This window comes from Schistocerca piceifrons, chromosome 7, assembly GCF_021461385.2.
Source record: "Schistocerca piceifrons isolate TAMUIC-IGC-003096 chromosome 7, iqSchPice1.1, whole genome shotgun sequence".
NCBI lineage: Eukaryota > Metazoa > Arthropoda > Insecta > Orthoptera > Acrididae > Schistocerca > Schistocerca piceifrons.
Window position 1 is genome coordinate 534,879,731 of NC_060144.1, and position 22,509 is coordinate 534,902,239.

General features: G+C 40.1%; 1 protein-coding gene across 2 annotated transcripts in view; it reads right to left on the bottom strand.

Moving 5' to 3' along the window:
* LOC124804827 overlaps positions 1-22,509 on the bottom strand; it is a 56,253-nt gene that overhangs the window by 11,744 nt on the left and 22,000 nt on the right. For both annotated transcript variants that reach the window (XM_047265171.1, XM_047265173.1), the window contains exons 2-3: positions 9,127-9,307; positions 3,560-3,729 (exon numbers count right to left, since the gene is read on the bottom strand). In XM_047265171.1, the coding sequence (XP_047121127.1) occupies positions 3,560-3,729; positions 9,127-9,307 (351 nt within the window). The remainder of the gene's footprint in view (positions 1-3,559; positions 3,730-9,126; positions 9,308-22,509) is intronic.

The window sequence follows — 22,509 nt, forward strand, 5'->3', positions numbered from 1 at the left end:
TACGATACTGCGTGAAGAGTTTGACAGAGCACTGAAAGACCAGAGTCAAAACAAGGCCCCGGGAGTAGACAACATTCCATTAGAACTACTGACGGCCTTGGGAGAGCCAGTCCTGACAAAACTCTACCATCTCGTGAGCAAGATGTGAGAGGGAATTAGATTAGGAAATGAGACACTTAAAGTAGTAAAGGAGTTTTGCTATTTGGGGAGCAAAATACCTGATGATGGTCAAAGTAGAGAGGATATCAAATGTAGACTGGCAATGGCAAGGAAAGCATTTCTGAAGAAGAGAAATTTGTTAACATCGAGTATAGATTTAAGTGTCAGGAAGTCGTTTCTGAAAGTATTTGTATGGAGCATAGCCATCTATGGAAGTGAAACATGGACGATAACTAGTATGGACAAGAAGAGAATAGAAGCTTTCGAAATGTGGTGCTACAGAAGAATGATGAAGATAAGGTGGGTAGATCACATAACTAATGAGGAGGTATTGAATAGGATTGGGGAGAAGAGAAGTTTGTGGCACAACTTGACTAGAAGAAGGGATCAGTTGGTAGGACATGTTCTGAGGCACCAAGGGATCAGCAATTTAGTATTGGAGGGCAGTGTGGAGGGTAAAAATCGTAGAGGGAGGCCAAGAGATGAATACACTAAACAGATTCAGAAGGGTGTAGGTTGTAGTAGGTACTGGGAGATGAAGAAGCTTGCACAGGATAGAGTGGCATGGGGAGCTGCATCAAACCAGTCTCAGGACTGAAGACCACAACAACAACAACAACATAAGTTAAACTCATTTTGGAGAAAACTTAACGTTGTTAGCTCACAATAAGAGCAACTGTTGACACTTTTCTGTATTCTGATTTTCTTTACAGGATGTCTTCACTGGATGTCTCTGGCTACTAACTTGCACCTTGGCTTCCGTTGTAGCAGCAACAGAGGCAGCAGCTGTACCTACGGGCATGTAACCAGCAGGGACTGTATACCCCGAGATGACAAGTCATGGCATAGCTTCTAATATTGTGTCGGACAATCTTTTGCCTGGCATAGTGCAGCAACTTGACTTGGCATAGACTCAACCACTCATTGGAAGCCCCTGGAGAAATACTGAGTCATGCTGCCTCTACAGCCACCCATAATTGTGAAAGTGTTGTTGGTGCAGGATTTTGTACACGAACTGATGTCTTGATAATGTCCCATAAATGTTTGGTGGGTGGCCAAATCATTTGCTTGAACTATCGAGAATGATCTTCAAAACAATTGTGAACAATTGTACCCAGAAACATGGTGCATTGTTGTCCATAAAAATTCCCTTGTTGTTTGGGAATATCAAGTCCATGAATGGCTGCAAATGGTCTCCAAGTAGCCAAACATAACCATTTACAGTCAATGATTGGTTCAACTGGACCAGAGGACCCAGTTCATTCTATATAAATACAACCCCCACCAGTAAGGAGCCATCGTCAGCCTGCACAGTGCCTTGTTGACAACCTGGGTCCATGGCTTCATGGGGTTTACGCCACACTCAAACTGCACCACCAGCTCTTACCATTTGAAATCAGGACTCATCTGACCAGGCCATGTTTTTGTAATCGTCTAGGGTCCAACTGATATGGTCACAAGCCCAGGAGAGGCATTGCAGGTGGCCTCATGCTGACAGCAATGGAACTCGCACTGGTCATTTACTGCCACATTAATGCTACATTTTGCCTCACTATACTAACGGATAAGTTCATCATACACCCATATTGTTTCCTGCGGTTATTTCACTCAGTGTTACTAGTCTTTTAACGCTGCTTTTGGTCATTAAGTGAAGGCTTTCAGTCACGGCATGGTCCATGTTGAGAGGGAATGACGGAAATTTGAAATTTTTGGCACACTCTCAACACGGTGGATCTCGGAATATTGAATTCTCTTATGATTTCCAAAATGGAACCATCCTTGAGTCTAGCTCCAACTACCATTCAAACAAGGGAAAATCCAGGACAGAATAATGATCATATTATAAAAAGGATAAACTGCTACTCACCATATAGTGGAGGTGCTGCTGAGTTGGAGACATGCACAACAAAGACTGCTAAACAAGTAAGCTTTCAGCCAACACACACACACACACACACACACACACACACACACACACACACACACACGAGCAATGTTTCTAACCATTCTGCGTTTAATCCGTTAATTCCCATTATGCGGCCATAATCGCATCAGAAATCTTTTTTCATATGAATCACCTGAGTACAAATGACAGCTCTGCCAATGCAATGCCTTTTGTGTACACGACACTACTGCATCTTTATGTGTGCATACTGCTGTCGCATGACTTGTCACCTCTGTGTGTAGTGCCACACTGAAGGCACACTGTAAGACCATGGAAATGCAAAGAAAATGAATATATTTAGCAAAAGAATTAAGGCATGGGTACTGGCTTAAGCGAAAGAATTAATGCATGGGTGCTGGCTTAAGCGAAAGAATTAATGCATGGGTGCTGGCTTAAGCAAAAGAATTAATGCATGGGTGCTGGCTTAAGCAAAAGAATTAATGCATGGGTGCTGGCTTAAGCAAAAGAATTAAGGCATGGATGCTGGCTTAAGCAAAAGAATTAAGGCATGGGTGCTCCCTTAAGCAAAAGAATTAAGGCATGGGTGCTCGCTTAAGCAAAAGAATTAAGGCATGGGTGCTGTCTATCATCATCAAGTTGGAAGAATAAATGAAATATTGTATCTTTCGTGATATAAATGAGCAGAAATTTAATATTTTTCCCTCCTCTTCTTCAAATGATGTAGCACAGGCCATGTTAGATTAAGGGCATGCTGCACAACTTCTCATCTTATTCTTGCGAATATTTACCTTTGCCACCCCTTCTCAAATGGATATCAAGGAAATTCCTTTTCACACAAAAAAACATTTCATACTTTGCTTTACAACACCTGTAACTTCAAACCAGTAGATATTTGCAGGCATGGAAAAACTACAGGCACTTTGGACTATTCTGCACTACAGGCACTTTGGACTATTCTGCATGACAAAATATTCTGTTGGTGGTTAATTTCCATATTCTGTTCAATTAAGTAATGAAAAATGCTTTAAAATATGCACTGTTCGCATATAAATTAATCACAAATTATCATGACAAAGTTACAATGAATTTTAATAAAACCAAGTTATTCTTAATAACAACCAAAACTTAAATCAGTAAGATGTTACACTATTTTGGCTTTAATATGGTATCCAGATGAAATACTATGTCACTTTTGAGTAGCATTTGAGGACAATTCCTAGCATTGCCAGTAAAATGCTGTCACAATATTTTCACATGAAGTTTTTTTAGAAGCTGACCAGTATGAAAATGGTTAATGTATAAAATAACTGTAAGAGAATGAATAAAACAAGAATAAACTACAGGATAATCTAAACATTAAGGTAATCATGCTAACCAACAACAAGTTTTATACTAGCTACCCATATTCACTTGGTGTTGTACTTATATGTTGATATTTCAGAACCACACATATAAATACTCAAGTCACATATCTTTGGAGGGTCAAAAGGATACAAATCTCTGTAGTTCTTTTGTGAAGGTTTATAGCCATATTTCTGTAAGTGGCTTTCTGTCTCCTCTACTTGCTGGATCAGTGAATTCTTTGTTGCAGACAACTGTTCATTGAATTTTTTCTGAACTTCTAGGCTATGTTTTGTTTCTTCAATCAGTTTTTTGAGGTTTTCCTTAAAAGAAAGGACTTGTAAATTAGTTATAACATCAGCTACTGAAAACTGGGAAAATTTTGAGGTACATCCAAGAATTAGAAATTAAGCAAATCCATTCCAATTTTCACTAACTATACAGTACTTATCCTCACAGCTTTAAACAGAAGTACAGAGTTCCAAATAAAAACTATATCATGGTATATCAACAAGGAATGACAACTACCTTAATTGGACATCCTTGAACTTTCACATTGTAATGAACAAATACTAACACAGACAACAGAATGAAACTGACTAGCACTGAGAGGTATACTGTTCAAAGATTATGGTTACAATAGATTATCATATAGACACAAAAGAAAATCATTACATTAGGAGTAGTTTCAAGTTTTCTTGTACACCATTGTGAAATGTATGGCAGAGGATACTTAACATTGTGGGACATGTTAAGAGTCCCTTATTGCTCCAGTTGTGTATGGCACACAGGAAAAATGACTGCTTAAATGCCTGTGTGTGCACTGTAATTGGTGTAAGCTTGCCTTTGAGGAACTGCTGTGTTTGGGGCCGAAGAATATTTCTAGATTGTTCACTTGTGGTAATACTGGTCCTTGAAACTTCGTAAGTATGGTTTTGCGTGATAACTAATGTACATCTTTAAACATCTGCTAGTTCAGATTATTCATTATTTCTGTGATACTTTCCTATGAGTAAAACAAACCTGCCCTTCTTGATGGATGTTCAGTATCCCCTGGTAGTTCTATCTGTTATGGACACCACACACTCCAGCAATATTCTGTAGGACACAGAAGTGTTTTGTTAAGCAGTCTCTTTTGTGGACTGACTGAAGTTTCTTCATTACCTTACCCAGGAGCTGAGGCCTATCTCCTGCTTTATCTTTAGCAGTGAAGGCCAGGTTCTTATCCCCTACCTGTCTTAAGTACACTGAAGACTGAGAGGTAGTTGTCAGATGCAGACATTTGAGCAAAGTTTGCCATGCCCCAAAGTATTGTGTGATAATAACATGATCAGAATGAACAGTGCACTGTGGTTGCTGGGTGAAAACTATAGATACAATGCAACAAGCTATGCTTCATTTCTGTCTGTCTTACTATTCAGCATAAGAATATGAATGTACACAGTAAATGAGATGCACATTCCTTGCTGTTGCCTCACTCGAGTCTGTTAGGCGAACAGGATTTAAATGAGGTAAGAGCTAACTTGAAAGAATGCATGGTGCACTTTTTACATTCATATTATTCTTACGACAAAGAGCATACTGATTCAGGATTCACAGGAACCATCTCTTGTCACTGGTAGGAAAACATCCAAGACATAGCGTTGGCCATATTGACAAAAACTGTTAACTCGGGCTTACCAATCGGCTTTTCATAGCACAATTTTCATGAGGACTTCAAATGTATGAAAAGCAAAAGTTACAAAATAAGAATGAAAATTACTTAGAAATTAAAAGTGGAAATATAAAATAAAATTTTATTAGATTTATAATAAAAACTTTATGAAACATTTAAAATATCAATTAGATAATTCTGAATCACTTTCACTTGAGTGCTTGCTGCTCAGTTCTTTGTAAAGAGCATAATACTCCATACCACCTACTGCATTTGATATTGAACATTTTTTAAGCGTCTGATTTGGAACACATTTCACGCATCACCACTCCAATGGCACACTTACAACAAAACCTGCATGTTTTATACATCCTGCTGGTGTCACTTGTCTGTCATTTTTCGAAAGCCAGTCCGTGTGCATGCATTTAAGTTTGTCCTTAAATGGTTTTCTCAAACAGACATCAAGTTGTTGCAGAATTGACGTCATTCCACCTGGAATTACTGCCAAGTCCATTTTGCTTTCTAATAATTTTTGTTTTACTGCAGGTACTCGCCGGACCAAAACACGGTCTTGGTGACTGATGCCTAACAGTAAGGTCTCGGCACAGTCCCAGTGCACCCATATGCCAACAAGCCCTGAACAACCTGTTCCTTTCACCTCCAAATCTCTCACTCCAGCCCAGCGGCATTACTCTCAGATGGAAAAAGAGGCTGTTGCCATGGTCTATGCTCTCCAGACATTTTATGTTTTTTGTATGGCTTCAAGTTTCACCTTACTGCATATCATAACCCCTTGGTTTTCTTGTTTAACCATCACACTTCCTTGCCTGACAAGGCAGCACACCACCCATAATTATGGGCAATGTTCTTGTCTCAATTACTAAATCCATTTTCGACCAAGTCTAAACATGCCAATGTGAATGCCTTATCCCGCCTTCCTGTGGCTTCTGATCCTGACCTTCATCTTGAGTAATTGCTTTGCTTCCATCTTGATATTGAAACATAGGCTGTGGTCAAGGGTTTCCCAATTACAAGCTCGTGCATATCAATTGCTGTTCCCATCAACACCATTCTCTGCCAGGTGGTTCGGTTTGTTCAACAGGGCTGAACTACCAGTCTTTGGACCCCCTGTGCAACTATTTTTCCTTGCAGTACTGCCCCTCTGTTTTTGGCGGTGTTTTGCTGTTGTCCATGGGAAACACCTCTCCCAGAGCAGTCATTCTGCCGCATTATGATGAGAGGTTCTAGCCCTTCTCCACCAGGGCCAGGGGGAGTTTTGTGCACTAATCTGTTAGCTAGGAGACATGTTTCTTGGTCAGAGATTGAAAGCAAAATTGTCTGTTTTGTTGTGGCTTGTGAACAGTGTGCCTGACAAGACAACCCCAGGGCATCTCTGTCCCCCTGGCCCACATTGTGCCAGCTACAGGAGTGCATTCATGTACACTTCGCACATCCCTTCTTCCATTCCTATAGGCTCTTGGTTGTGGATGCATTTTCCCAGTTCCTTTACATTCTCTGGTGTGTGTCGACATTGGCTGAGGTCACAACCCATATGCTTTTGAGGCTTTCTTCTACTGACGGGTTGCCTTGTACCTTAGTTTCCCATAATGGGCCCCAATTCATTTCTCACACCTTTCAACTGTTTTGTTTCCTTCATGGTACTCACCATGTTATGGCTCCGCCATACCAACCCCAATCAAATGAGGAGGCAGAATGACTAGTGCATACATTCAAGTCCAAAATGAAAATGGTTGTTGTCAATTCTTCGCCAGACAATGCCCTTCCCTGTTTTATGAGCATCTAGTATCTATCGCTTCCCACCACTGGAGGCATGGTGCGGGAGGGGGGGGGGGGGGGGGGGGGAGGAACGACCCAGCAGAGTTGCTTTATGATTGGCAGCCTCAGACGCTCCTCCACCTTCTGCGACCAGCACTGCAGCTGCCAAGGTCGGGTTCGTCTGGCCATTTCGTGCTGTGATCACCAGCCCAAGTTGATACCAGCCATAGCTGACTGCCACCAGGGATACTACCTTCGTGACATCCGCATGACCAACGTGCTGGTGATGCATTGCTTTGACCAGTTGTGCCTCAGCTTGCCACCAGATGCTACTGATTCGCTGGCGGGGCACTCATTACCACAGCTAATTGTGTCACTCTCTGCCTTGAGCCCATCATTGCCTCTTGTGCAGGTACCCCTATCCACCTCCATGTGCGGCACCATGGGGTTCCAGCTTCTCAGCACTGGATGCTGGTCAATCTCTGGTCTTGGGTCCATTGTCATAGCCTGCTGTTCCAGTCGAGCTGCCTCCACCAGCTCCCTCGTCATCATCACCTCAGCCATAATCACTGGTGAGTCCAGCCCCATCTTCTCTGCACTGGGACATGCCTCCTGATGACAATGCAAAGATGGCACTGGCACTCTCTAGCTCGGTGCTGCTGTTGCGTGCCGCACAGGCCTACCATCCTCGGACATGCTCGCATCTCCGCATATTCCAACCCTATGCACCGGGCCCCACCTGGCACGTCATCCCACTTCTGCCATCAGCTACTGCTGCTCTGCATTCGACGCATGTGTCTCTCATCAAGTCAATGGCATCTCCTCTGCCACCTAGGTGCCCACTTCACACAAAGGGGAGGTAAGCTTATCCTGCTACTATTGCATGTGATCACATGAGTGCGCCAACTGTAGTGTCGCTGCACGTGTGTACTTAAATAAATTGCCAACTGTATCGGTGCAGGCTGGGCACTAGAGGCTGCCTGTAGGAAGTGTGCACACGGCACGGTCTCTGCCACACCATCTACTGGCAACTCACATTTATATACATTCAGAACAATGCTGACTCACTCTCACTACGTTCTTTTAGTTTGTACCGTTTGCATCAGTTGTTCTGTGTATCACTCATGTTGCACCTCTGTATAATTCTTTTGTCTTGTTACATGTGAAGTCATGAGAGGCTTATTTCCATTATTGTTCAGAGGTTTATGAATAAAAGCCATATTCTTATTTCTTGGATCAGTTTTGTGTGCTACTTGGTTACTACACATTACATGAGGTCTTTATGACATTCTGGATCATGTTGTTCTTATGAAAGGTGACTGTAATGGGGATTTCAACACAGTTTTTCACCACTGCAGCTACTACCCTGCAAGGAAACCATTGCTTGGTGTCCCTGCACCCCAAAAGTAGACAAGCAGGCACAGGTTGACAGTTTGGAAGCTATCCTATGTATCAAGTCAAAGATGAAGGGCATTTTCCTTCCTTTCCTGTGTGCTCCCCACACACATTCCCCCAAGAATTGTAAGCTCCCAGGGAGAGGATAGCCAGTGCTAGACTCCAAAGTACATAAAAAAGATTTACCACATGGATTCGGGTTCCCATGTTCACGAATCACAGAGACTGCGGTGCTGCAGACAATATAGGAAATAATTTATTGTATTTTCAACCCTTTCCTTGAGATATAGTTGTTGCAAATCTCATTACTAGCATACCAGTTCATTTCATTTATATGAGCCATACCAAGGCAAGTGTTAATACTGACTGTCACATTCATATTGTTGGATGTTTCATCACCAGGCCAAGCCAGGCCAGGGCCATGACCTCAGGCATGAGGCTTTGCTACAGGCACCCAAAGGCCTAAGACTCTGTTGAGGTCACCACCGGCCTTGTGACAGCCAACATGTTACGTATACCACCAGCACTGATAGGAAACTGTGGTGATATGCCTACATAGTCTTGGAAAATTGTCAGCTGTAGTTGACTGTTTCTCTTAAATCTTCAGTACTTCTTAAGTGCATCCAAGTCTTGCTCATGTTTATGGTCACTCAAGAATAACAACCACATTCACAATGTGAGGAATAAAGCAACTTCTAAAATGACTCATTACCTGACACATCACTAGCATTGAAACCTGGGATGTATGTATCTGTCATGTATTATTTTCATCCCAGCCTCCTAAAACAAAATATCCATGATTTCTATCAGCTTACTGTTCATTATTTTTAACTGCATACACAGTTGTGAAAGAATGGCATAAGCAACACTATATTTGTAATTGTTACAATGATACCTTGATATCAATAACCTCCTCAATGCGCTGGTCTACAAATTCCTCTGATGCTGTAGCCTTCAGGGGATCTCCAAAGAGGCTAGGGCTAAGCAGCTCTCTCTCTAAGTGTACTATTTTTTTGTCTATATTCCGTGCACACTCCTTCAGAACCTTGAATGAATCACACTCCTTAGCACTCATACTGTAACAGAATGTAGACCAAGGTAACTGTTTTAATATACAGATACACAAAGGAAAAAATACAGTTTTATTATAATGCCATGAAATAATAAAAGTTATAATTGTTAGCAATAATGATGACAGCAGCCTCACAGAGAAAGTAACCAAGCAGAAAAGCACACTAACTGTCTCAAATTATAGACGGTTTTAACAGTAGTTCCAGAGGTTACAAGTGCAAGCATTAGAATCTTACATAAAAGTATGTGAATTATGGTTTACCAAATTGCAAAGCCTATCATAAATCAGTATTGGAAACAACATGAGAATCCTGCTTTGTTGTTTTAAGTGAGCTCTTGATAAGGATAGTCAATGCAGTCTCCAAACTTATGTCAGATGTTTGTGCATACCTTTGTGCATGCACATACAGTCCTGCATGAAAACTACGCTCATTAATTGTGGAATTGTGGATTTTATTGTTTATTTTTAGACGGGTACAATAACTACATTGCTGATCTTTTATGCTGAGGATTTCTCATTCATTTGGATGTTGACTGTTTCCTGAAAGATGGTGTTATATCTCTATAAGAAAGAGTAATGTTTACCAGCATGTGCCTGAATTTAAAAGCAACAGCATGATACAAGGAAGGATTTCAAGGCTGGTGTTTATGTCTCTGGTGAATTTTATTTTATGCACATTAGGCTGTGATTTAAAGCATACATCCAAGTAATGTTTCACCTCCTGAAGTTGGAGGCATATCAGAAGCAATAAAGGCTTGGACAGCTGTTTCAAACTTAAATAAGTTCTGCAAACCAAAATGTTTATATTTATCCATGTAACTGTCAGTTTGTGAAACGTATTACCTGGGATTGTGAATCCATGCCGAGCTGGGCTGTGGAAATTGTAATGGGGAAGAGTTTAGCAGTAAGGAGTACAACTGGTCTAAATCCAATCTTCCTTATCTATTCAAGTTATGTTTGTGATTTAGAATTTTGATGGCCTCTGTAAATTCCCACATAGTAATGACTGGGTCTTGACAAATCCACAATATTAGAGAAATGAATTTGGTGGTTGCCTCGCCCCAGTGGGTAATCTGGAACTGCTGATGTAGCCTTATTTCCCAGATGACAATCACTAGGGTCCCTTGTGCCAACTTTTCCCAACTAAAAGCTCCAAAACATACATGGATTCACAATCTGGGGCAGCAGTCTGTTGATGTCTCAATCCAACCACTGCACAGATATGTATAAACAGTTGGGCTTGCTGATCTTGTTCTAGTTTTAAGCTGCCACCTGTTTCTTTACAGCCTCTGTTGATGTTCACAGCAATGGAGATGAAATACTAGGCAAGTAAGCCATAGATCACAACTAACACACATAAGACAAAATTCACCAAAGCAACATGACTGTGGCCTACTGTGACTATTGTTTATCATCTAAAGATTTTGCTACTCATACTGCCTGGGATCCCATGACTCCTACAATTACAATCAGTGGGTTCTTGAGGACCATATTCACCAAGGAGCACCATACCAACAGTACCACATGACTAACATCCAAGAGGACACACACTGTTCATTGGACAGTATTTTATAACCACATCACATTCATTGCATTGTGAAACAGACTTAATGGTGTGCTACCAGTTATTTTGTAAGTTGTTAACATTTTCTGCACAATTTTCTGACAACTGAACAAGCCTGCAATTTTGCTGACATGTATACTTACTGCCTGGATCCCAACCAGACTTAACTATTGTTGGTCTCATGCTGCTCTTTATAGCCAAGTACGATTCCCAATATAAACTATGACATGTGATGCCCTTGGTTTTCAGACACAACATTTACATTCTGTAAAATAAATTCTGTGTGTTTCCCAGCTCTGGTGGATGTGATGGCCAGCAAGATCTTTAACCGAGTGTCAGACCCCAAGCCTTATTTAACACATTGGCTACGTAGCAGGCTGAAACCTCCATCCCTATATATTAGGTTTCCTGATGCCATTTCAATAGACTCTTTAATTATACAGTCTCAGAAGCCCACCACAAGACTAGTCTTATAGCATTTCATTTCATGGTTATATTCTTGGTGGTACAGTAGAACCTCGCTAATCTAATCTCGGATGGTCCAACTACCCACTTAGTCTGACTATCCCATTTCCAGTGTTTGTTCATCTACACAGGCCACTGCTACAGTCAGTACTGGACTTGGTGATGGCTCATTGTCTGCAATATGGATCTATAGACAGTTGACAGCTGATATGTGCGATAGTTCCAACACTTTTAGTATGAATTAACTTTTTTCTATCTCCATTAATAAGTGTTACTGTCCACACATTTTTTAATAAATCAGTGATAATATACTTCTTTCATATTAAAGTGTGTAAAACTAAATTATGCCACCAACTAAATGTAAACATGTGTTGCTATCTTAACAAGCAGACATTGAGCCCAGTGTCGTAAGTGACTATCAGCATAGCTGATGCTGACTGCACAACAGAAGCAGAATTAACTGACTACCAACTCTGACACTGTAACTTGAACAACCAATGAGAATGAGGAAGACAATGAACCTATGGCTTGGGTATCATTGCTACAAATGCATTTGATATGGCCCTTTAATACACCGAACAAAGTTCTAGGTCTACCACAATAGACATTTTGTGGATTAGGAAATGGTAGAATATAGCAGCAAAATCAAAGCTGTCGTCTCCTAAGCAAATGGACATTACAGACTTTTTTGTCCTTCTTAAGACCAGAACAACTGTTTTTACAGTGTTTATTTGTTCACTGTCCTGTAACACATCTCACCAGCTAAAATGCAGCCCCACTTTGAGTGCTGCTCTCAAAGAATGAATTGGTTGACATTCATTAGCAGCTGGTAATGTCCATGATTACAGTCAAACAATTAACAGCTGCTGTGAGTCATTGTGCTGGAAGACCTCTTGAGAGTTGTGTATCTGTGGTACCAGTACCAAAAGTACTGGAAGTAATATCCACTTCTGTGGATCCTGGGTCCTCTGCAAGAAGTATTACTCATCCACTTGACTGCGAGTGGCATTTCAATGGTAGAGCTAGGCATCCAATACAGGGTGGATGGTGAGGGAGGACTCAGGGTGTTGTATCGATCCCCCCAGCCAACAAGTCTGAGGTGCTGTCTTTCACTGAAAGTGAAACTGAGCATGAGCCAGTGGAACTTATTTCACCAGTTTTGTACAGTGCCAAAAGGAAGCAAATGCAAAAAGGTAGAGATATATTATCATCAGCAGTCCATACATAAGACGAATTGTGGTAACCCTTAGGGAAATGGCAACAGTAGGCAGGAAAGAACACCACATGCACTCATTCTGGTACATCTAAGGGCATCATTCAACATGTTGAAGAGGCTATTCTGGCAGCCATTGAGGAAACTGAGTGCAAACAATTGCAGAGTGTGGTACATGTTCAAACAAATGATAGCTGTTATCTGGTGTCCGAGGTCATACTTGGGTCAATCAAGTGACTGGCAGAGAAAGTTGAGAAGACCAGCTTTGCGCAAGGAATTCCAATAAAGCTCGAAATTTGCAGCATTGTCCCCAAAATTGATCATGGCACTTTGGTTCTGAGCTGAATGGAAGGACTGAACCATCAACTTCAAAGATACTGTGGCAAGCTAGGCTGCAACTCCCTGGACTTGTGCCTTAGAGAACTGCAGGGTCCCTCTAAACATGTCAGCAGGTCTAAGGTGTGCACTAGGCCTACACATCAGATGCTGCTACTCTGGTAGCTGACTGTGTGGGGTGTACACAAGATTTTTTTTAGATTAAGTGACTCTCCATCCAATCCAGATAACAACAGCTGTACAAAACTCAGAAGTATCAGTGTAAGGTTGAAAGAAAGGCCTCCCACAGATGAGAGCATTAAAATCCTAATGGTTAACTGCCGGAGCATTCACTAAAAAGTGGCAGAGTTCAAATTGCTTATGAAAAGCAGTGAAGCTCTCATAACACTACGTACAGAAATCTGCTCGAAACCTGAAATTGATAGTAGTGAGATTTTTGTGGAATATCTAAGTGTATATCAAAAGGAAAGGCAAATGCCATTTGTTGCAGCAGACAAGAAACTCAAATCCACTGAGATAGAAATTGAAGCTGCATCTGAAACTGTTTGGGCAAGACTCAGTATCAGGTGTGGGCATAAAATGATAATTTGAGCCTTCTATCATCCACCTGACTCATCTCCTGATGTAACTGAAAACTTTGGAGAGAACCTCAGTTCATTTGCACGTAAGTTCCTCAGCCATAATGTAATCATTGGTGGAGACCTTAATAATCTGCTAATCAATTGGGAAAATTACAGTTTTGTTAGTGATCTGTGTGATAAAACATCCTGTGAAACATTACTGAAACCTGCCTAGAACAGATAGTTCAGAACTCTACTCATGTTCGAAATATATTAGAAATATTGGTAACAAATAGACCTGACCTCTTTGAGGATGCCCACATAGAAACCAGTGTCAGTGACCATGACACAGTTGTGGCAACAATGATTACCTAAGTACAAAGGACTACTAAAAAAAGCAAAGATATATGTGTGTTCAATAAAATAGATAAGAAATCAGTAGTGTCATATCTCAGTGAGGAACTTGAAACTTTCAGCACAGGGCATGAGCATGTAGGGGAACTATGGCTCAAGTTTAAAAGAATAATTGACCATGGAGTGGTTAGATATGTACCTAGTAGAACATTTCATAATGAGAGAGACTCTCCTTGGTACTCACAAGGGAATCTCGCCATTGCACCCCTCTCAGATTTAGTTATAAGTTAGCACAGTGGATAGGCCTTGAAAAACTGAACACAGATCAAACGAGAAAACAGGAAGAAATTGTGTTGAACTACGAAAAAAATAAGCAAAATATACAAACTGAGTAGTCCGCGCAAGATAGGCAACATTAAGGACAGTGTGAGCTCAGGAGTGCCCTGGTCCCGTGGTTAGCATGAGCAGCTGCGGAACAAGAGGTCCTTGGTTCAAGTCTTCCATCGAATGGAAAGTTTAATTTTTTATTTTCAGTTTATGTGACAAACTCTTATGTTTTCATCACTTTTTTGGGAGTGATTATCACATCCACAAAAAAACCTAAATCGGGCAAGGTAGAAGAATCTTTTTACCGATTCGCCAAGTGTACAAGTTAGGTGGGTTGACAACATATTCCTGTCATGTGACGCACATGCCGTCACAACTGTCGTATAGACTATATCAGGTTCCCATTGGAGAGGCACGTCCTTTCGTCTACTAATCGCACAGTTTTGCGGTGCGGTCGCAAAACACAGACACTAAACTTATTACAGTGAACAGAGACGTCAATGAACGGACGGACAGATCATAACTGTGCAAAAATATAGAAAGCAAACTTTTCACTCGAGGGAAGAGTTGAACCAAGGACCTCTCTATCCGCAGCTGCTCACGCTAACCACATGACCACAGGACTCCTGAGCTCACACTATCCCTGATGTTGCCTATCTTGGACATGGACTACTCAGTTTGTATATTTTGCTTATTTTTTCATAGTTCCATACAACTTCTTCCTGTTTTCTCGACTGATCTGTGTTCAGTTTTTCAAGGCCTATCCACTGTCCCAACTTATAACTAAATCTGAGGGGGGTGCGATGGGGAGGTTCCCTTGTCAGTCATTCTAAAGAAACTTCTAAAGAAACAGAGATAACTGAATAATAGCTGTAAAAACAAAGCATAGGTTTATACAGTGCTTTTTTTCTAAAAAAAAGTTTGAGGGTACTCCGACATTGGATATAATGCAGCGAAAATTACTTATAACTGAAGCATGGGATACCACCTGTCTGCTTTTAGCCATGACGTCATCAACATGTCGAACTACAAAAAAATGGTATCGGGCTTGTTCCAAAGTCCAACACTCTGGACGATCATTTAATTTTCTATCATGCACTAGTTCGTTCACTGCATTTTCCACGTAGGTTCAATGCTCAGGTTTACAGTTTCACTTTCGTCATCCACTGATGTTGAACTTCCTAGCTTGTCACTCGCACACGAATTATTGACAGTTTTCGGTTTTTTAGATGCAGGAGAACAAGTAAAATAGTTTGTTAGTTTTCTGCTTGAAACAGCCAATGACATCGCTTTTCCCACCAAAAACTGCACTGGTATCATTCCTATTGCAATTACCAACACGAAAAAATGAAATAAAAAATTTACACCTGTGAAATAAATCTTTGGCACTCTTCCAAGTTCTCAATATCGTAAAAAAATTACTTTGTTGACGAAAAAGTTTAGAGTTAGGCATCGCCCAGCGTTCCCCCACAAAAACAGCATTGGGTTTATAGATACAGAGCTGCTGAATGAAGCAGGTTTGGTTGTCAAGAGGACAATGGTTTAAGTCTTCAACGAATACCATAGCTGAACTGTGTGAAACGATCTTTCATAAAACCCAAAGAAATTACGGTCCTATGTAAAGGCTGTTAGTGGCCCCAAAGTTAGTGTCCAAACCCTAGTGAATGAAACAGGAACTGAAATTCAGAGTAGCAAAGCAAAAGCTGAAATGCTTAACTCTATTTTCAAATGTTCCTTTGCGAAGGAAAACCCAGGAGAAGTGTCCTGTTTTTAATCCTCTTACCACTGGAAAGATAAATGAAGTCAGTGTTCAGTGTTAGTGTCAGTGGTGTTGAGAAAGGGAAGAAATCCTTAAAATTGAACTGAACTGTAGGACCCGATGGAATCTCTGTCAGGTTCTATACTGAATTTGTGGCCAAGATAGCCCTTCTTTTAACTATACTCTCTTGTAGACCCTTCAAACAAAAAACCTTGCCCAGTTCAGGGAGAAAAGCACAGGTCGAACCCATCTACAACGAGGCTAGAAGAAGTGATCCACAAAACTACCGTCCAATATCCTTGACATCAATTTGTTGTAGAATCTTAGAACTTATTCTGAGCTCCAACATTATGAGGTATCTTGAACAGAATAACCTCCTCAATGCCAACCAGTATGGAGTCCAAAGAGTCAATCATGTGAAGCCCGACTTGCACTTTTCTTACATAACATACTGAAAGATTTGGATCAGGCTGTCAGGTAGATGCATTGTTTTTTGATTTCTGATAAGTGTTTAACTCAGTACCATACCTACACTTACTGTCAAAAGTACGATCATATGAGGTATTAAGCGAAATTTGTGGCTGGACTGGAACTTTTAGGCAGGGAAGACACAGCATGCTATCTTGCACAGAGAGTCATTATCAGATATAGAAATAACATCAGGCATGCCCCAGGGAAGTTGCTGGGACTCTTGCTGTTCATGATGTCTATCAATGACCTTTCACACAATATTAAGACTTTTTATAGATGATGCAATTATCTGTGCTGAAGTAATGTCTGAAAAAAGCTGCATAGATATTCAGTCGAATCTTCATAAGATTTCAAAGTGGTGCAAAGATTGGCAACTTGCTCTCTATGTTCAGAAACAAAAAATTGTGCACTTTACAAGAAGAAAAAACAAACATAGTATCCTACGACTGTAGTATCAATGAGTCACTGTTGGAATCAGCCAACTCATACAAATACCTGGATGTAACACTTTGTGGTGATATGAAATGGAATGCTCACAAGGTCTCAGTTGAGGGTAAAGCAGACTTCGGTTTGTTGGTAGAATACTGGGGAAGTGCAATCAGTCTATAAAGGAGATTGTTTACAAATGACTCGTGTGACCGGTTCTGGAGTATTGCACAAGTGTGTAGGACCTGTACTAAAGAGGACTAACAGGGGATATTGAACACACACAGAGTAAGGCAGCAAGAATGAGGACCAGTGTGGGAGAGTGCTACAGTCTTGCTGAAAAAATTGAACTAGCAGACTGCTGAAGATAAATGTAAACTATCCTGAGAAAATCTACTAACAAAGTTTCAAGAACCAGCTTTAATTATTACTCTAGGAACAAACTTCAATTCGCTATGTATCACACACACATGCATTGTGAGGGTGACATTAAAAAAATTACAGTGTGCAAAGAGGCATTCAAACAATCATTCCTTCCACGCACCATACGTGAATAAAATGGGAAGAAATCCTAATAAGCACTTCATGATGGTTTGCAGAGTATAGGTATAGGTGTAGATGTAATTGTAGATTTCTCGTATTTTGAAGAGTTAAGTGTAAATCAATTGCATGTTAATGCAGTACTGTAAAAAGGTATGAACCGATGTTCAGCTGCCACTCACAGAGACAATATATTACTGTACGATACAGACATATTTTACAATACACGCACCACTAAACATTACACTTTTTTGTAAGATTTTTGATTGTGTGAATGTTTTCATTTTGTTGCTGTTTTAATATGGAACAATATTTCAGATAGTATTTCCAGTTGAACATTGAAGTTGTGCTGTACTGTATTATGATGATGTGGGTCAATAAAAGTGTTCTTTTGATAATCCAGCCTTTTTGAGGTATGACCATGCTTCTGGTCCTGTAGGATGTGGATAGTGAGGTTCTGCTATACTTGGCAACATCAATTCGCTTGGTTGTGTTGGTCTAGTATATCACTGATGTAACTCACATCTCTCTTTGATTGTTACGATAGTCTGCCTTGTGGTACACAACAGACTTACAGAGGCCTAAATCATCTTTAATATTACAAAAGTGCTTTCTATCTTAGTTGAAAGGAGTGAAATACAACAGATATCATGTTCTCACTGGACTCCGCCAATCTTTCCAGATATTTGGTCAGCGTAAGCCAGACGAGCAATTCTTAGTTCCTGTTCTTCCTTCTCAGTCTTAACCTCTATCTCACATATTCTTGATTTTGATTTCATATGATAATGAGTACCCATTCCTTCAGAACATTATTCATAAGTGTTTTCAATTTTTCAGCAAGGGTCTTCTTGTCTGAAAGTGTTTGAGCTCCAAGTGTGACAAAGCAAGCTGGGATATTTTTAATTCCCCTCTTATTTTACCATCTGTCTACTTAAATTTGTTTTTTTCATTTTTGAACTAATTACCATTAACATACATGAGTATAATCTGTATTTTCATAATACAGAAAGGTTGGCCCTCAGTTTTAAAGAATATAACACCAGATCTAATTTTGTGCTTAGTTTTATATATGTAATTGACTTTCTAATTTATTTTGACTATTACTAGTTAGTATATTTCATTATAGGGTGAAATCAGTAGTTGTTTCTTAACTTAAATTCTACTGTTGACATATAAACAAATATAAATTCTGTAATAATTGTAAAGATTTAGAAGACAAAATACTAGTAATCTTAAAGTATCTATTTGGCTCTATTCAAAAACATGTTAGCAAAGCCAGCTTTTAATTAATTCCAAAGTAATTAACAGTTTTGTCCAAAGTATTGTTTGTGTACTTATATTTGTTAATTTCATGATTTAAACAAATAATTCGGCCTACATCTTGTAGTAGAAGAAACTGTTAAAAAGAACCAATTTTTCGATGTATTCAGTTAATTTAATGAGTTAAGTTTTAATTGTAATTTCTGTAGATTAAACATCGAACAATGTGTAGTTTCAGGGCCTACTATTCCGATGATATACAACGGCCCACTTTTTGGTCACGAGTCAGTCAGTCAGTCAGTCCACGTCCGAGTTTCAGATGAGAAATCTGTGTTGGTTAGAACAACAACAATACTTCAGCTTAACTGTGGAATAAGTGTCAAACAAGTAGGCCATGTGTCAAACCAATGACAATGTCTGCTCCATATGTACCTTGCTATTCTTCAAGAACTGTGAACTTTGTGGTTAGGTTTTTACTGCTCGTAGATGTTCAATAGTAAACTATTGTAGCAGTATTTGAAGCTCTGCCTGCAAACTATTAAAGAGACTGTGCACTGGGCAAATAACTGTGTATTATTAGCGGGTTGTGAACAGTGAAATAAAAGTACTGTAAAGCGCAACTGTGCACCTGTCGGCTACATTATTTACAGCAGTCAGTGTCGGAATCCACAACCCATTTTTCAGCCAGTGTAGCAATGCAGTATGTCATCAGTGAGGACAACAAATAAAGAAACAAAGCAGGTGGAACCGCTACACATGGACCATTCGTTAGCATCAAATTCCTTTGTGACGGACGGCAATGGCTTTATTCTTGGATATAAATGACAGTATAAGTAGACTTTCTACATACACTGTGACCTAGGGATCCATTGTGATTCTTCTCAACACTAACACATCAATGAAAAGTAGCTTGATCTCTCTCTCAGTTCCGTCACAAATTTTGTATTATGATGGACAGAGTTTAAATGTTCCAGTAACTCTTCAGCTCTTCTGTTCCAAGTGGTAACACCCCATAAATGTATCATATACCAACAGAAACAAATTAGCGAAATTAGGGTCTTTGCATAGGCTGGTACTGAATAATGGACTACCCACTACCACATCATTAGTTTGTTCATAATAGTTACCAAAGAACAGGAGATAAACTGATGTCACAATGTGCATAAAAACGTCTGTGAAACAACTGTCTGGCTTCAGCGTATTCTAAGAGCCTTAATCATGTTGTATGACGAGCCTTGAGTCATTGAGAAGGGTCAGACTTCCATTTGTTTTTACTTGTAGGTTCGACATTTATTTGTCTGTATGCTATGTAACTGAAAAGGTGAAAAATCTTATTGTAGTCCTTGTGACATTAGAATTGTAGGATCGCCTTGTTGACAGGTAGGACTATAATTTCCTTGTCCCCTTGCAGATTTCTCAGTGTTGCTTGCTCTTCCTTGGAGATGCTGGATCTTAGTATTGGCACTGTGATAAGTGCTCTAAAGGTTTTACAACAAATCACCTCTTCTGCTTCCGGTGGTAGAGAAGCTGCAAGATATTCCATGGAGCTGATGTAATCTACTACTGATATAATTTTTGGAGCGTGTATGAAATCGAGCCCTGTACCAAGGATCTTCACTGTATTCTTATCTACACGATTGTCAGTGAGATTAATGACAGTGTGTATCCCTGTACCTTGTCTTGGCTTTTTGTGCTAATGATTGAATTTTGTTTTCTGGTGTGAAGTAATTTTCAACTGCACTGATTCTGTTTGTGACAAGGCCATATTGTCACCCCAGTCCCAAGAATTCCAGAGTGTGTAGCTGACATGTAAAGATGGAGATGAAGAATTTTTTTAAAGTGATGTCTGGCATTCTTCGGATTTCATGAATTATCTCTCTTACTAGGGCCAATTTTGCAAAGCTGGTGTGTTAATGTGATGTTCGATGTCTGCAGATGTAGGTACGGCTTTTTCATCCTGACACCTTGTCGAATAGATCTGTGTACTGAGAAGTCAACCTCGCACCTGGCACAGCTTCTCCAACTGATATGCATTGTGAAATGTTTACTCCCTGTTGAATGAAGTGAGGTGATCTCTCACGCTTTCCAAGTGTGGTTGATTAATGGTGTGTTGTGCTGAGTCCCCCCCCCCCCCAAGCCAACTGCGAAAGTGGAATATTGATATTACGGTCAGTTTCAGTGGTTTTGCCCTCTTGACCAGGCTCCACTTTGACACCTTGGAACCAATCATGGAAAACATCGAAGATTTATCACAGAAAGTTGTGTGTGTTTTCTGAAGTCAACTTATTTCCTATTCAAAGGAAAATATGATGACCAAACCCCTGATGGCAAACCTATTCATGGAACCCAGTTAAACAAAGGTACTAAAATCCTCCAAACTGAAACATGTTTCTATTGGCACATGGACGGCACTTGTCTTTTGGTCACATCGAGCAGAAAAACTTGAGCTACTGGAACACGTAAACTCTTTGTAACATAAAACCCACGATGCAACTTTGAAAAGAGAACTAGCTACCTTTCCTTGACATGATATGAGTACACGTTGACACCTTTGTCACAATGCATACGGCAAACCTATATGCACTGACCTATCTCCATGCCTCAAGTCATCATCAACTACCAAAAATTTGTTGCTACGAAATCTGGTCGATACTTTCAGACAAGGAGAGCATCATTGAAGAATTACAAGCAATGCTCCACAGGAATGGGTACTCAGATTGTCAAAATCAAGAATGAATGAGAAAAAGATTAAGTCTGAGAAGGAAGAAGAGAAGCAAACAACTGCTTACATATCTAATGCCGGCCAAATATCCAGTAAGATCAGTAGGCCCCTATAGAAATATGGCACACAGTGCATTTCACTCCTTTCAACTAAGATAAAAAGTAGTCTTTACAGTGTTAAAGACAATATGTCACCTTGAGGTTGAAGCTCTTCTGTCCACCTCTGCTTACAAATAGATTTGATTTTGGAGGGGGTTCCACCTTAAGCAAAACACAATTTTATTTTTTCCTCTATCTTCCAGACATGTTTCGCTGAAGTTCAACCTTATCTGTGGGGCTTTATTTCCGTCCTTGTTACAAAATGCTATCGTTTTCCCATGTTTTTTTATTCCTTATTATAACTGTTGTTTTCACAGTTTGTCATTTTTTGTGGTTTCGCCACTATCTCCACTGTAAAGAACTGCACTATGTAACATTCACTATAACTGTTTACAAATTATGTCTCCAAAAGTCTGGCGTATATCAAATGCCATTAGAACATAGCATGTCTTACGTGGGGGCAGACTATTGGGACATTCGAGGAGAGGTGAAAGCACATCAGTGACACATCCGACTGTAACAACCAGGCAAACCAGCTATCGCTAAGTACGGCTTCGAATATAATTATGAAATGAAATATAATGTGAACAGCCTTGTAGTGGAAATATCAGGTTTCTGAGACAGCATAATTAAGGAGCCAACTGCAATAAGTATGTTGGAAAACCTAACAAACAAGGACAAAGGCTTGATTTTAAACGAGGCTTGGGGCCCTGCACTCATTTTGTTCTCTCTGGCCATTATATTCACCACAGCTGGGACACAGAATTTGCATTTCATGGAATTTCAGTTTGAGCTCTGAAAAACAAGCACATTAAAGGGCAAAGTAGGTGTCTGGAATCCAACTCAGCTAGAAATAGCAGCATGACACCAATAATAGCAGTCAAGTCTTTTGGAGTGCATGCATCGAGTACACACAGCAGCAAACTTTGCAGCACTTTAGAAAGACAGTTGGGTTAGTAATCAACATGTTGTGCATAAAATGGAAACAACTCAGCAAAATAACTGGAAGAACACAATCTGTCATACCGATAAAACCTGAGAGATGGCAAGAAACTGGCTACTTTGCAGTAACACGAGTATCCACATGGTCAGTGGGACGAAGTCTGGAGCA